The sequence below is a fragment of the Chrysemys picta genome, chromosome 7, assembly GCF_011386835.1.
Source record: "Chrysemys picta bellii isolate R12L10 chromosome 7, ASM1138683v2, whole genome shotgun sequence".
NCBI lineage: Eukaryota > Metazoa > Chordata > Testudines > Emydidae > Chrysemys > Chrysemys picta.
Genome location: NC_088797.1, coordinates 23,482,237 through 23,494,794, shown reverse-complemented (window position 1 = coordinate 23,494,794; position 12,558 = coordinate 23,482,237). Strand labels below are relative to the sequence as shown.

At 44.4% G+C, this 12,558-nt stretch overlaps 1 protein-coding gene across 3 annotated transcripts in view; it reads right to left on the bottom strand.

Annotated features, from left to right (window-relative positions):
• Nucleotides 1–260: 260 nt before the first annotated feature.
• Nucleotides 261–12,558, bottom strand: part of RAB7A (RAB7A, member RAS oncogene family) — a 32,560-nt gene continuing 20,262 nt past the window's right edge. For all 3 annotated transcript variants that reach the window (XM_008168007.4, XM_024104979.3, XM_065550921.1), the window contains 5 exons: nt 8,106–8,166; nt 6,185–6,311; nt 2,991–3,209; nt 1,913–2,041; nt 261–1,570 (listed from right to left, as the gene is read on the bottom strand). In XM_008168007.4, coding sequence (XP_008166229.1) covers nt 1,475–1,570; nt 1,913–2,041; nt 2,991–3,209; nt 6,185–6,311; nt 8,106–8,158 — 624 coding nt within the window. In that variant the 5' untranslated portion in view covers nt 8,159–8,166 and the 3' untranslated portion in view covers nt 261–1,474. The remainder of the gene's footprint in view (nt 1,571–1,912; nt 2,042–2,990; nt 3,210–6,184; nt 6,312–8,105; nt 8,167–12,558) is intronic.

Here is a 12,558-nt window from a genome sequence, read left to right as displayed (position 1 = left end):
CAGCTCCACTTAAACTGTTTCTAGGAGTTTTATCAAGCAGTTAAAAGGCTTGCTCATTTCCATTATTCAAAAGTTTAAAGCTACAGAGATCACTGCTGTTTTCTATAGAGAAAAATCTAATATAAAGCATGGCAGACAAGGCCTTTCATTTAGGAAGGGCTCCCTTTAATTTAAGTTCCAAGAATTCCCATTACAGAGGATGGGGGACAGTGTAGTAATAGGGAAGATAATCAGAAACAGGGAGGAAAACCACCAAGAAGTTTGTTCTCATTAAGTTTATTGGCATCATGTTTGTCTCTTTACAGAACCGCTCAGCCTACGTACTAGAATGTAGACCTCTGGAAAACAGGTAGAAGTGTTCCATTGAAGCAAGCTACAAATGCAAGAACAAGGACTAGGGAAGAGAGGAGGAAAGGGAGGGGACAACCAAGTTTTTCCATACCAAAAATTCCCCGATTAGTGGTCAGCCAGAAGGGAGGAAAGATTTATGACTACCTCAACCCAGTAAAAGGAAAGATGAGCTCCTTCCTCAAAGGTGGGAGTGACTGGAACACCTCAGACTCCTTTTTGCATTCTTTACAGAACATTAAAAAAAGTTAAGTGGGCAGGGAAGGTGAACAAACAAGGTGAGCATTTGATAGTTGCATTTAATTTTTTGAATCCAATAATCCAGTATGCATATCATCCTCTGAAAATTTAACTACAAGGAAGCCAGACAGATTTTCCAGGAGATGAAGTTTTCAGCTCTCAAAGTCAATAAAAAGGCTTACATAATTCTTGCTTCTACTGTACAGAATACTGCCTCTATCTGGACTTCATTGCTAGCACACTGCATTTCAGCGTCCTCCTCACTTTCTAGTGAATCTGTGTTTCAGTACTTAAACATGTAATTCAAGAATTTTACACTAATTTATACATTTTTAATTGGTTGCATATATTAACATGTACTATAAGATTTTTCCTAAAGAAGCATTACATAATACATGGATACTGTAAAAAGATCTGATTAGTTAAAAGTAACAAGCATTAACAGAGATACATACAAAACTCAACCTAATTGGACTGAGTGCTGAGCTTGCGATGAACTATGGGTAATCAGCCTTTCCAGTTGCAGCCTTCACAGGGGAACACAAGACAGTTAAAAATGTATGTCACTTGTTACACAGATTACCTGTAAACAGTTTCTTTCCATTGGACACCTGAAATTAGCTTACGTTCCAAACATACATAAGAATTTCCATTTTAAACTAAGAGAAAGGCCTGTTACCATGAAGTGATGTGGAAGGATGTAGGGACATGGAGGAGTTCTGTGTAGAGTAATGGGCTTACAGTTGCTCACGGTAGATGGGGAGGATTTTGGCAGCTGGAGATGGGAGTTTTATTTTTTGTTTTTACACAGAAGAGGGGCTTTGTGTTTGAAGGCCTAAGTGTGATCTGTTTGTGAAGGACTGTGCTCAACCCCTCCATCTCCATCTCAGCAGCTGCAGGACTCTGCAGTGGCCTTTGCTCGGTCATTCTTGTCTAGTTTGATGGGTTCAGGGAATTCGTTGTAAAGCTCCACCTCCGTTTCCTAAGAGAGAAGAAAGTCACCAGTTATAGATTTTACTCCTTATTCTCATCTAGGTCCACACCACTGAAGGGAAGGGGGTAATGTGGAGTGTTACAGACAGCTGTTGGGGAAGGAGGCTTTCTGCTGGGAAGAGGATTGCCTGAAGAGGGAGTAGGGAATGCTATCTTTGGTGTCTTCCAGACTTGGAGTATGCCAAGTCAGCACTTGACTCAGGGAAGGCAAATTCAGCATGTCTCCTGCTAGTGGCATTAGCTTAAATGCAAAATCAATTGCTTAGCTTCTACATGCAGCATTGTGACTGGACAGCCACTAGAGGGCACTAGGTATTTCTTCATATCATACCTGTTTAAGTGCATTTCGTGCAATCGTCTGGAAAGCTTGTTCCACATTAATGGCCTCCTTGGCACTGGTTTCGAAGTAAGGGATGTTATTTTTGCTGTAGCACCAGGCCTGTGCTCGTTTTGTGGTAACCTGTATGAGGAACAGGGAAGAAATCACCACCTTCATCTATGCAAAGGGCACTCAGTGCCAGTGTTGGTTGCCAAGTGGAGATTTTTTTAAATTAAGAAAACACCTACCACACCTATGGACAGAAAGCTAGCATCCAATTTGATCAGCCAAAGCTGCTGCCTTAGGTAGAAGGCCAACATGGTATGGTTTAAATCCTAATTGCAGTAAGATTTTGCTATAGCTGTAGTAAGTGTTAGATAATCTAGCTGCATTCTAGACAAAGAAACTCCACTGCCTAGCATTTTGGTATCAGTTCCAAGAACTGTGGAGTCACCTGCATGGTCAAACTCTCCCTAGCCCTTGGGGGATACAAAGGGTCAGGTATATGCTGGATGTTACAATGTACTTCCTAACTTTCACTGCATGGACAACATGCGAGAGAACTGCTTTAGCAAACCCAGTCAGTCATTGAGAATGGCTGGGATTTTAGGGCAGAGATTAAACCTTTGCTTGAGGGTATTCTGAAGGATGTTCACCCATCCCCTCCTGCCCCGATTCCTGAGAGGAAGCCTCCTCTTTATGTATGTTGGACACCCCTCTCCTCCACACAGCATGCAAGACAGACCAGCAACATTTTCTCCAAGTCAGAGGTGACCAGGAACTGCATGGAGTAAGACAATCTTTTAGATGGCTTGGAGCAGCTAAATAAGACTGAACTAGCATCTGTGCTGCACATCCTGAACCACTGCCTCATATTTCCTTTAATATATTATTCCCTTTCTCTCCAAGGGAACGTATGCCTCTGTAGAGGCCAGATGGGTAGCTCTCTTCCCAAGGACCCAGGTTAAACAGTGTTAGCTGTGACTCTATAAGCCGCCCTGATGCTTTGGGAAAGACTTCTAAGCAGCAGCTTAGAATTGTCCTGACAAGCTCTCCAATTCAGTAGCTTTAAAGAAAGGCTGTGACTTACTTGTCTGTTTTCTAGGTCAATCTTGTTGCCCAATACAACAAAAGGGAAGTTCTCAGGATCTCTTGGACTGGCCTGAATGAGAAACTCGTCCCTCCAGCTGTCTAGGGTTTTAAATGTATTAGGAGCCGTCACATCGAATACCAGCACGCAGCAGTCTGCTCCTCTGTAGAAGGCCACACCCAGAGACTGAAACCGTTCCTGTCCTGCTGTATCCCATATCTACAGAAAAAGCAGAGGGACAAGTTAGTAGACGTTACTTACTAGCCCAGATGTGGGTCTTGGGGCAGCTCTAGTGCCATTGTTCAAATGGAGGGATCTAGCATGTTTGCTCATTGAATGCTCCTTGGAATTCTGCAGTCCTCAACCAGCCTCATAGCAGTGTTGAGAGAAATTAGGAACTTTTCCTTACATCTCCTGCACATATATAGCGTCCAAGAAGTCACTATAAGCTGAGCAAAAAGGGCCTTTTCTAAAGACCTCTGGCTCCTTGTATGAGGCAAGACTACTGTAGTTTCAGAATTGTATCAAATTTCAGAATCCTGTCTCAATCTTGATAAACTGCTCTAAAAAGGGGTTTTTAAAATAAGTGACTTTGCTTTTGAAAGCCAATTTATGTATAATCTCTCAACTATCAAATCCTAAAAAGTGTATTGCACTGTTACAAGAGGTACAGGAGTAGGCAGCCACAGGGAGTCTAGATCTGAGCAGCATTGAGTCATATTTGGAAGCTAAGTTTTCCCCTTGAGCTTTTCAGACAAATTTGTTGTTAGATTTGAGAATTCAGTAGTGCTTTCATATGTTCATGTATCTCTTGTACAAGTTTCACCAGGTACCTCAACCCCACCAATATCCAAGCAACCAGCAGAAACAAGCTAAGACAACCCTACAAGCTAGTTGCTTCCCTACAAGCCAATGTGACTTGGTCAGGAATTCTATGCACTAATATTCTACCATGCAATTCCTTCCCCTGCTCCCAGAGTGATTTCCAGTCAGACTCAATCCATATCTTGTTTCCACAACACAGCTAGAAGTTCTTATTTAGAATTCCTGCCTGCAGCTGGTTTGAGTTCAATTGCAAGCTGGAAGTTCAACAGCAGGTTCTGTTAAAGTGAGTCCTGGGAAATCTCTTCCCTGCCTTGTCTCACTCCCATTTAAGGAACAGAGCAAAATCTGCAGCAAAGTTGGGAAAAGTAAAGTATGATGGCAGTTGTGTTTTAGCCCATTTGAAGTTGGGTGGACAGGTTGTCCACAGCAGAGCATCCATACTAGAGGGCTACCCCCTGAAATACTTCAATGGAACACGAGTTTCCAGTAGATATGTCCTGTCTATAGCTTTTTATATTTGAAGAAGAGATTAGGATTTGAGAAGACTGACTTTGGCTAATGAGAGCATCAGAATAAGAAGTTGAGGGATACAAGTCTTCATGCTTCAGAGGGTAAGCCAACCATTAGTTGACGATGTTGGGGGAAGAGCTTCCCTCAGCTGCCTATTTCATAACCTTTCAATGGGGGATTTATTGACTCTTCCTACAGAGGATCCGGTTTAATTACCAGTACTAGAGACTGGACTAGTGACCTGGCAGTTGTTACCCACTCATCAGGAATATTGCCATTTGGTATGGGAAGAGTTAAGCCAGTTGTGTTCTATTTTAGAAGATAGTCCATCCATCACTGATTGGTTTGAATCTACTGCACACTCCCTCTTAGCCTCCACCCCCTGCCAGAGGCCTAGGGCAGTGATCCACAAACGGTGGGGGTCAGCCTCCTTAGGGAGGTGCAGAGGAATGTTTGGGAGGAAGGGAGCAGGGCCTGGGCCAGCTTCCACAGGGGGTGGGGAGGGAGTGCCAGGCTTCTAGTCCTGCTTTGCCCCTAGCCTTGCTCCTCCCCTTGCCCGGTCCCATGGGGCAGAGAGGGAGCACCACACTTCCAGCCCCATTCTGCCCCCAATCCTGCTCCACTCCCCCTGTAGCCCCAGCTCCTCTTCAATCCCCAGCTCCGCTGCTGAGGAAGCCTTGGCTGTGCAGTAGTAGAGGAGGGGTACAGAGATTCTGTTAAGGAGGGGGAGGGAAGAGAGAAGTGGAAAAGTTATGAAAAAAAAAGCAATCTCCAATCCAAACTGGCCATGGTTAGCCACTCTAACGGCAGTAGTGTTCTAGCCTAGAACATTAAGGGTATGCATACATTAAAAGTCTAGACATGCTATCGTATGTATTAGTGTGTTTAAGGAATCAAGTCCAATAGTGTTCCAGCCTGGGACCTAGTGGGAATACTACCCCAACAGCTCTATAAGTGTCCCATACGCAAAGAAAGTAGTGTTAGAACATCCGGTGTTATTAGGCTGCATAGAGAGTCCTGTTTACATTGCTCCTCCACACAGGATGGGAAGCTATTTTGGCTGGAACGGTTGGTAAACAAGTCTCCCCAACTTACTGTCTAGGCCACTGAATACAGAGTCTTACAAGCAAAAGAAGGTTAGACTTATGTACAGTCTGCTAGAGAAAGGGGCAATTCCCGTAAAGGGCCTTTCATGGGTGCCTGGCTCAAAGTACTCTGCCTTCTCCTCCCTCCCATGTGAGGAAGATTTATTCATTTGATAACTGGATAAGTCGAGGATACTTCCCATTTAAGAAAGTTGGGACTGTATCTGAACTAAAGTTCTTTGATCTTAGTCCAGGATACAGTCTTCCTTATGACACCCTTGTACTCTGCTTGGTCACTAAAAGGCCTTCTGTTTTGACTGGTTACAGTCAAACCTCAGAACTCCCCACCATGTGATGGCTTCACCTTGAGGCCTTCCTCTGATCTCTATTTCTTGCCCCTTGAGAAAGGCTTCTCCCTCCTTCCCTTAAATGGAACTCTGAGGAGCTGCATTTAATATCTGAGGTGGTTAGAAACTGATGGCCAAATGGTGAAGATTAGCTAAGAAACGCAAAAGATCCAAGGAGCCAGCATAGATATTTGTAAAATCATTATGGCTACGGGTCACCTGCAGTTAATCCAATCCTGAGCCAACATGCAGGGAATTGCATTACTATGAAGTTGAGCACAGAAATGCTGACCTCAGCTGACTACATTTGGCATGAATGTGTACTTCTGCACAATCCTCAGCACTCTATATAGGAGCTGTGAAAGCCTCTTAAAAATAGGCAAGTAAACAAGAGATGAGGAGCTAGCAGCCCAGTCACTACCCTTACCTGCATTGTGACTAATCTATCATCCACCATCACCTCCTTTGTCAGGAAGTCTGCTCCTATTGTTGCTTTGTATTGGTTACTGAATTTCTTGTTCACATACTGGTTCATGAGTGATGTCTTCCCCACCCTGTAGGAAGGAGAAAAAAAAAGCCAAGACTAATCAAGAAGTAGTTTCCGCAGACAGCATTTTGATATATGGCAGATTCAGTCCAAGTGTTTTTGCTTTATTTAATATCATGGAGGCACCAAGACTTTCACTCTTAAGTGTGCTGACCTACATGTCCAGCTCACTGATCAGGCATTTGAAGACACTTGCATTATCCTAGACAGGAGAAGTGACTATGAAGCTCCTTGAGCTAGAGAGATGTTCAGGCTGCATAATACAGTTAGTTTTGGGGGCTGTGTAAGCTCAACCAGCCCATTTGGTTCTGACCAGGAAAGGGAGTAATTGCAAGCACTTTAGGAACGTCTGTCCTAAAGCAACACTTCCAAAACTTTTGCTGCACCATCTCCTCCCTCTATGGGGAAGGCTTTCCCAGGGACAGAAAGACCCACTGGGGGAGTGGGTAGCTCATGCCTAGAGCAGCAGCAGGGCTTGGCTGGCACCCATCCCCAAAGAACTACTTGGTGCAGACCAGGGCTCTTTGCCCTCTCTCCCCTGGCATAGGGCCAAGCTCTGGAGGGAAATATTCAGAGCTGTGGCCAGTCAGGTGTCTGGGCTAGGGCAGCAACAGGGAGTGGAGTCTAGCAGACTGCAATTGGAGCAGGGCAGCTCTCCCCCATCCCTGACCACTGGGGACTCCTGTGCACTCTGCTGCCCTGGCCCAGACAGCCCCATGCCACCCCTCCCCCACCATAGGCTTGTTGCACCTCTCCCCTGGCCTGGAAGTATGTGCCAGTTTGAAGATGCTGCTTCAGAAGATTCTAGTCCTCAGAAAGGATGTTGAGGTAGTACCGAGTGCAAAGGAGACCCCCTTCCTCCTCCCCCCCACCCCCAACATGATTTTAGGCCTTCAGACAAGGGGCAGGGACTGGCTTCCCATAGAAATTAGCTATACTGCTCACCTCAAGTTGCTTCAGGTTATGAAGTGACCCTTGCCCCAGGTAGTGAAAACAGCTAATGGAATCTAACATTATGAATAAGGCAGTTTCAATGATATTGCTACAGTAGCCAAGCAACTCCTTCATGTCCAGTGGTAACATCAGACCTTAACATACTTGTTTAGTGAAGTAGCCTAGGGAGTGGAGATTCTCCTAGAGATAACCAGGTTATATCCACTCCCTCAAGATTGCCAAGTGTTCTCTGTTCAGCAGCTTGCTGGATGTGGTGGTGGGACAGATTTGTTTATCTGATGAGATTCAGGGTCAAATTACTGTTTGTGCAGTAAATCCAGGAACAAAAAGCAAGTGTCTGCTTCACTGATTAACAGGAACCTGAAGTTTTACACCTTTGCTCAAGGTATCACTGAAGTGTATTGTTCAATACTCCCAGATCACAACATTTAAGCCAAACCGAGTGGCTAGCACAGTATATTTCGTATTAGTTGTTTTAGGACCCCATTCCTCATTGTCCAATGAGAAGGTAAAAGCTTTATGAGATCTGAAGTCTTATTCCTGGGAGATTTAGAAGATTATTATTTTTACCAAGTTGAGTTACCATAGAAATTTTGGCATTACTGTAGATTGCCAGTACTTTTAAGTACTGAATTGGGGGCAAACACTGGGAACAAGGGGCAATCAAGTGTCCTTAAAGCCATAAAGGCAGCATAGTAGTCAGCTGCTTTCCACAACCCAAATATCCATCTCACTCCAATACTTCACTGGCCCTACCTAGGACAGAACACAAGCATTTGCAAGCCACATTACGGGACACTTCAGCTGGACAAGTTATTTACATTAATTTCATAAAGGCTCCACTTACCCAGAGTCTCCAAGGATGATGACTTTCAGTAACACTTTCTTCCTAGAAGTCATCTTTCAAACTAAAAGGAAAGAGATGAGTTTCCATCACTCAGATGAGGAAGTGACTGCACATAGTTATCACAAAAAGTGAGGCAGTTAACATGGAATTGAAACCGCTCATAGAAATCCTATGGCTCTCCTAGCTAAAACATGTTAGAGGGAAAGCCATCCTGTATGCCTGAAAGTTTTAAGTGCAACCAGAGACTTCTGGAGCTTTAGAGTACAATTAGTACTTGGCTCACCAAATTACTAATTAGTGGTTGCTCATTGGTTTATGCTGCTTTGATTGCCTCACACCATTTATACCAAGTTTATGGCATAGAGGTGCAGATTGTCTGCTACTGTAGACTGAACTACAGCCCCCACTACATTTTAAGGCTGTCCAGTTTGGCCCAAACTGACTCACCTGGTAGTGCTGAGCTTAACTAGCGTAGCCTAATGGCACCAGTTGGCAGGGACAAGCAGCCCACCTCTAAGTCTCTTTGTGAGGCCACAGACAGTACAGAGTAGAGTTCTATTGCTAGGTAAGTCATGCTAAGAGGGAAGTATTAGGTGTTCTAGAGTAAGGTTAGAGGATACATGCAATAGCAAGGGAACCAGGATGGGGAGCTTTACTAGTACCATTTCTCGTGTTTTCAACTGGAGTCTAGATCACTATGATATGTGCAGGGGCACTGAGTAATGGCACTCTATAGAGCAGCCTATGCTAAGGCTAGAAAAAGTGGTTCTCGACTGCTCAGCAAAAAAACATCCCCTCACCCCAATGAGACTCCAATGCAAATAAAACCAAAATCATTGCATGCAAGGAGTCTCAATTTCATTTTAAATGTTTAAAAGTTTTAGCAAAAATGGTGCTAAGGGTCTGTCAATTTTCTGAAAGGCACTTCCCCCACGGTAAGCTTCTTAGAAGAGTCAGCTGTGGCATCAGGAGGTTTTGAAGACACTATAGTGTACTTGGAGTAACTGATTGGAGCTGAACAGTTGATAGAATTTCTGCTTCTGAGGTCCTCTTCACTAGGCTAGAAGTTTGAGGACCCAAGTTTAGATACTACTCTAGCTCCACTGCTTTCTAAAGCACGTGGTTGGCCAGCATAGATGGGATTATACTAGATTTAGTTTAGGGCCCTTAATGGCATTTTTAATGTTGCTCTCAGCACAGATGGGGGTATACTCTGTTGCCATTTTGAGCTTATCTACATACCATAGTTTCCTTGTGCTCCCTATCGGTCTACATCCATCTGTTGTCTTAGATTATAGACTTAGTAGGGCCTAGTACAAAGGAGCACCAGCCCTCATCTAAGACCCATAGGCACTAGCACAATATAAATAAGTCTGGGTTAAACCAGTGTAAAACCCTTTAGGAACACTTAAACCAGTTAAAGTAGATTCAGTACTGCTTTGTGTTTATAAAAACAAGTGACTGCTGCAGAACAATCTCACATGTTTATTGGTCCCATAAAGCCAGAGGGTGCCCCATAATTCACCAGTTTAGCATTCTGCTGAGGCCTGCACATTTCTCAATCTGTTTTCTAGAGAGAAAAGGAGTATTTTGCAGTTGAATGCACTAGTATATTAAGCTAAATTTTAAAAAAGTTACTCATCTTCATGTTTCATCCAGTTTTACAGAGCTTCTCTCCCCCATCCAACTACCCCCTTTTCAGGGCAAGGAGGCTCTGTTGGGGTTAACTGCTTGCATTGAATTAATCATTCTAGTGTCACAGCAGATTCTGATCCAATCAGAAGTAATCACACAGTTCAGTGTAGGAAACCGTCATGGTATAATTCATTAGAGACAGACAGAAGTGGGATGGACCTGAGATTTGGACTCACTCCTGACAACTGATAGGAATGTGTCAGGAGTGATTTTTAGAGTTTCTTATTTGGAAGAAGAGTTTGAAGAGCATTCACTGATACCATTTGCCATTGACCAGCACAGTCAACTGCTGAATACTCTTAGCAAGAGAAGGGTACACAGAGGTTTACTCTCATAGCACTGCTGAGTGGTGTCAATGTAAACACAGACTTTTATGCCTTATAATCAAGCCTGTGAGAGTAAATTTCATGGACTGCAAGAAAATTGTTAGCCCCAATACTGTCATTTTCCCTCCCAACAGCAAGGAGACTGAAGCAGGCATCACTGATTCCACCTCCCCACTGAGGCCCCAGCTACTTGTGGGCAGGGGGAGAAGCGAAGAAGTGGGCCAGTCATGTAGTTGGCCAGTCCAATCCTGGGGGAGAAAGGGACAGCAGGCCAGGGGGCATCTCACCATGTAGTACTGTCCAGCAGCCCTGACAATCTGACTGTTAGGAGTTGCTACCTCCCACCCCTGGTCACACGCAGGAAGACACTGCTACAACAGCTGACAAGGAGCTAAGACTTCCCCACCAGGATCCATCCCCCCACTTTGATCCCATCACAGGGGCAAGGACCCCCATAACACCTACTCAGGTTACAAATGGTAGTGGTGCTTGCTATTGTGCTGACTAGTAACAATGGAGCTCAGTCTCAGCTCCTGTGGTGCCTCCTTTGGGTCTGATGGGTGCTGGGACGGGTGCACCATTCCCATCCCACTCCCCCTGCTGGCTTGACAAACAGCAGCAGCCTGGGCTGGAGATGAACATGGAGTGGGCCAGGCCTTGATCCCTTCCCCAAGGGAGAGCTGTGAGAATAAACAGCATTGCTCCACCTCAAGGATAGGACCAGCTCAGTAGCTGCTGTGCCCCCTCAAGCAGCCACAGCCAGAAGGTGGAAGCTGGGATGCTGGCTTCCACCTCCCTGTGTTGGAAAAACTGCAGTAGTTGGCAGCCATGTGAAATCTGAGCTTTCACTCATGCTACTACTATGATTTTCCAAGCCTTACAGTCCACCCTACCTTCTTCACCGCAGAAGGGTGATACGGTACCCTGAAGTAGCAGCTTGCAGACAACTAATTGTATGGCACAGTTTAGACTAACTTTAGTTTATAAAACCACTTTACTTTGTACATCATGAATCTTTACAGAGATTAGTCTTACTGGTGTGCCCTCAATTACTGAGGAGTCACTTCTCTAGGAAAAAGTAAAGAGTTTTCAAAAAAACTGAAAGTAAATTCTACATGTAAACAAGTTACTACAGTTTCTGTTTTACTCCTACCGGAAAGAGTTCAGTACCGCTGCCAATACACTTTTTCCTGGCATTTAGAGGCAGTGTTTGTCACTTCAGATGTATTGTGTCAAGTAAATTGAAGTGGTGTTTGTGGAGCTCCCAGTATCTTAGAAAGTTACATATACTCTGGCTGTACAGCAACTTGACTTACTGCTCCATTGGGAGCCCTGCAGTTCTGATACTGAAGATTAGAGGGAAATTAAGAGGTTATGAATCACTTTAGACAACATGTGAATTGCTAGGCGGACACCTCACTCTTAGAAATTAAGTACCAGTCATTGGCATTACAGCCTTTCAGGAGGCTGGCTGTACTGCTCAAAGTGTCAATGTGAAGTTCTGATGATATTAAAACACTTTGATGCAACTGCCAAACTGAAATTATGGCATTTTAAGGGACTGACCCATCTAGAATTCTATAGACCAAATAGGGTACCAAGTTTAGTTGCATATTCTGTTCCATCGACGCCCATCTGAAGTAACTGTTGAGTATTACGGCTCTAGTGCCCAGGAAGGTAGCAAGCGCTATGGAACAGCGAGTGTAGAGATCTGGAGCACTGAGTTCTGCAGCTGACAGATCCCTCTTGCTTGAAAGAAATTAAGATGTGCCTCATCTTTAAGAACCATGTCTTATTTACTGAGCACCCTGTGCATGGACAGTCCTACTACATTCTGACCAGGACATTAAGCCAGTGTCCATTCTTTGAAGACTGTATTCACTGCTGCTTGTGCATGAACTGACAGCTTTAAAAGCTATAGCTAAGCCATACGGAACCCATCTGAGTTGAAACGTAGTCAGTGACCTGTGCACTGAAGCCTTTCTGGCCAGGTTTGGTGTTGGATCAGTGCATTACTGCCATCACCACAAGCAGGCCAGGAGAGCATGAAGAGGGTACGGAAGTGTGGCTTTATTACATCAAAATTCCTGTTCTCCATTTGTTGTTCATGGCAGGTACAGCCATCTGTTACTTATTTGGGTTACACCAGATTTGCTTTGCAGTCTCTACAGAATGAGAGGTGGAGCTGCCCTGTACAACAGGAGATTTTAAACAAGAGTACAGATGAGCCTGACATCCCCTCCAACTGTGCTTTCTTCCTTAGTCTGTTTCTCCCCTTGCTTGGGCCACAGCCTGATGGGAATACAAGTCACTTGGAACATGCACCTGTCTATGCCCAAGACCAAAGGGGGATAACTTCTAGAAACTTCACCTTTCTGCACCTTAGTAGGTGGTTCTCTTGTCTTTGGGGATACCTGTGTGATTTACTGAGT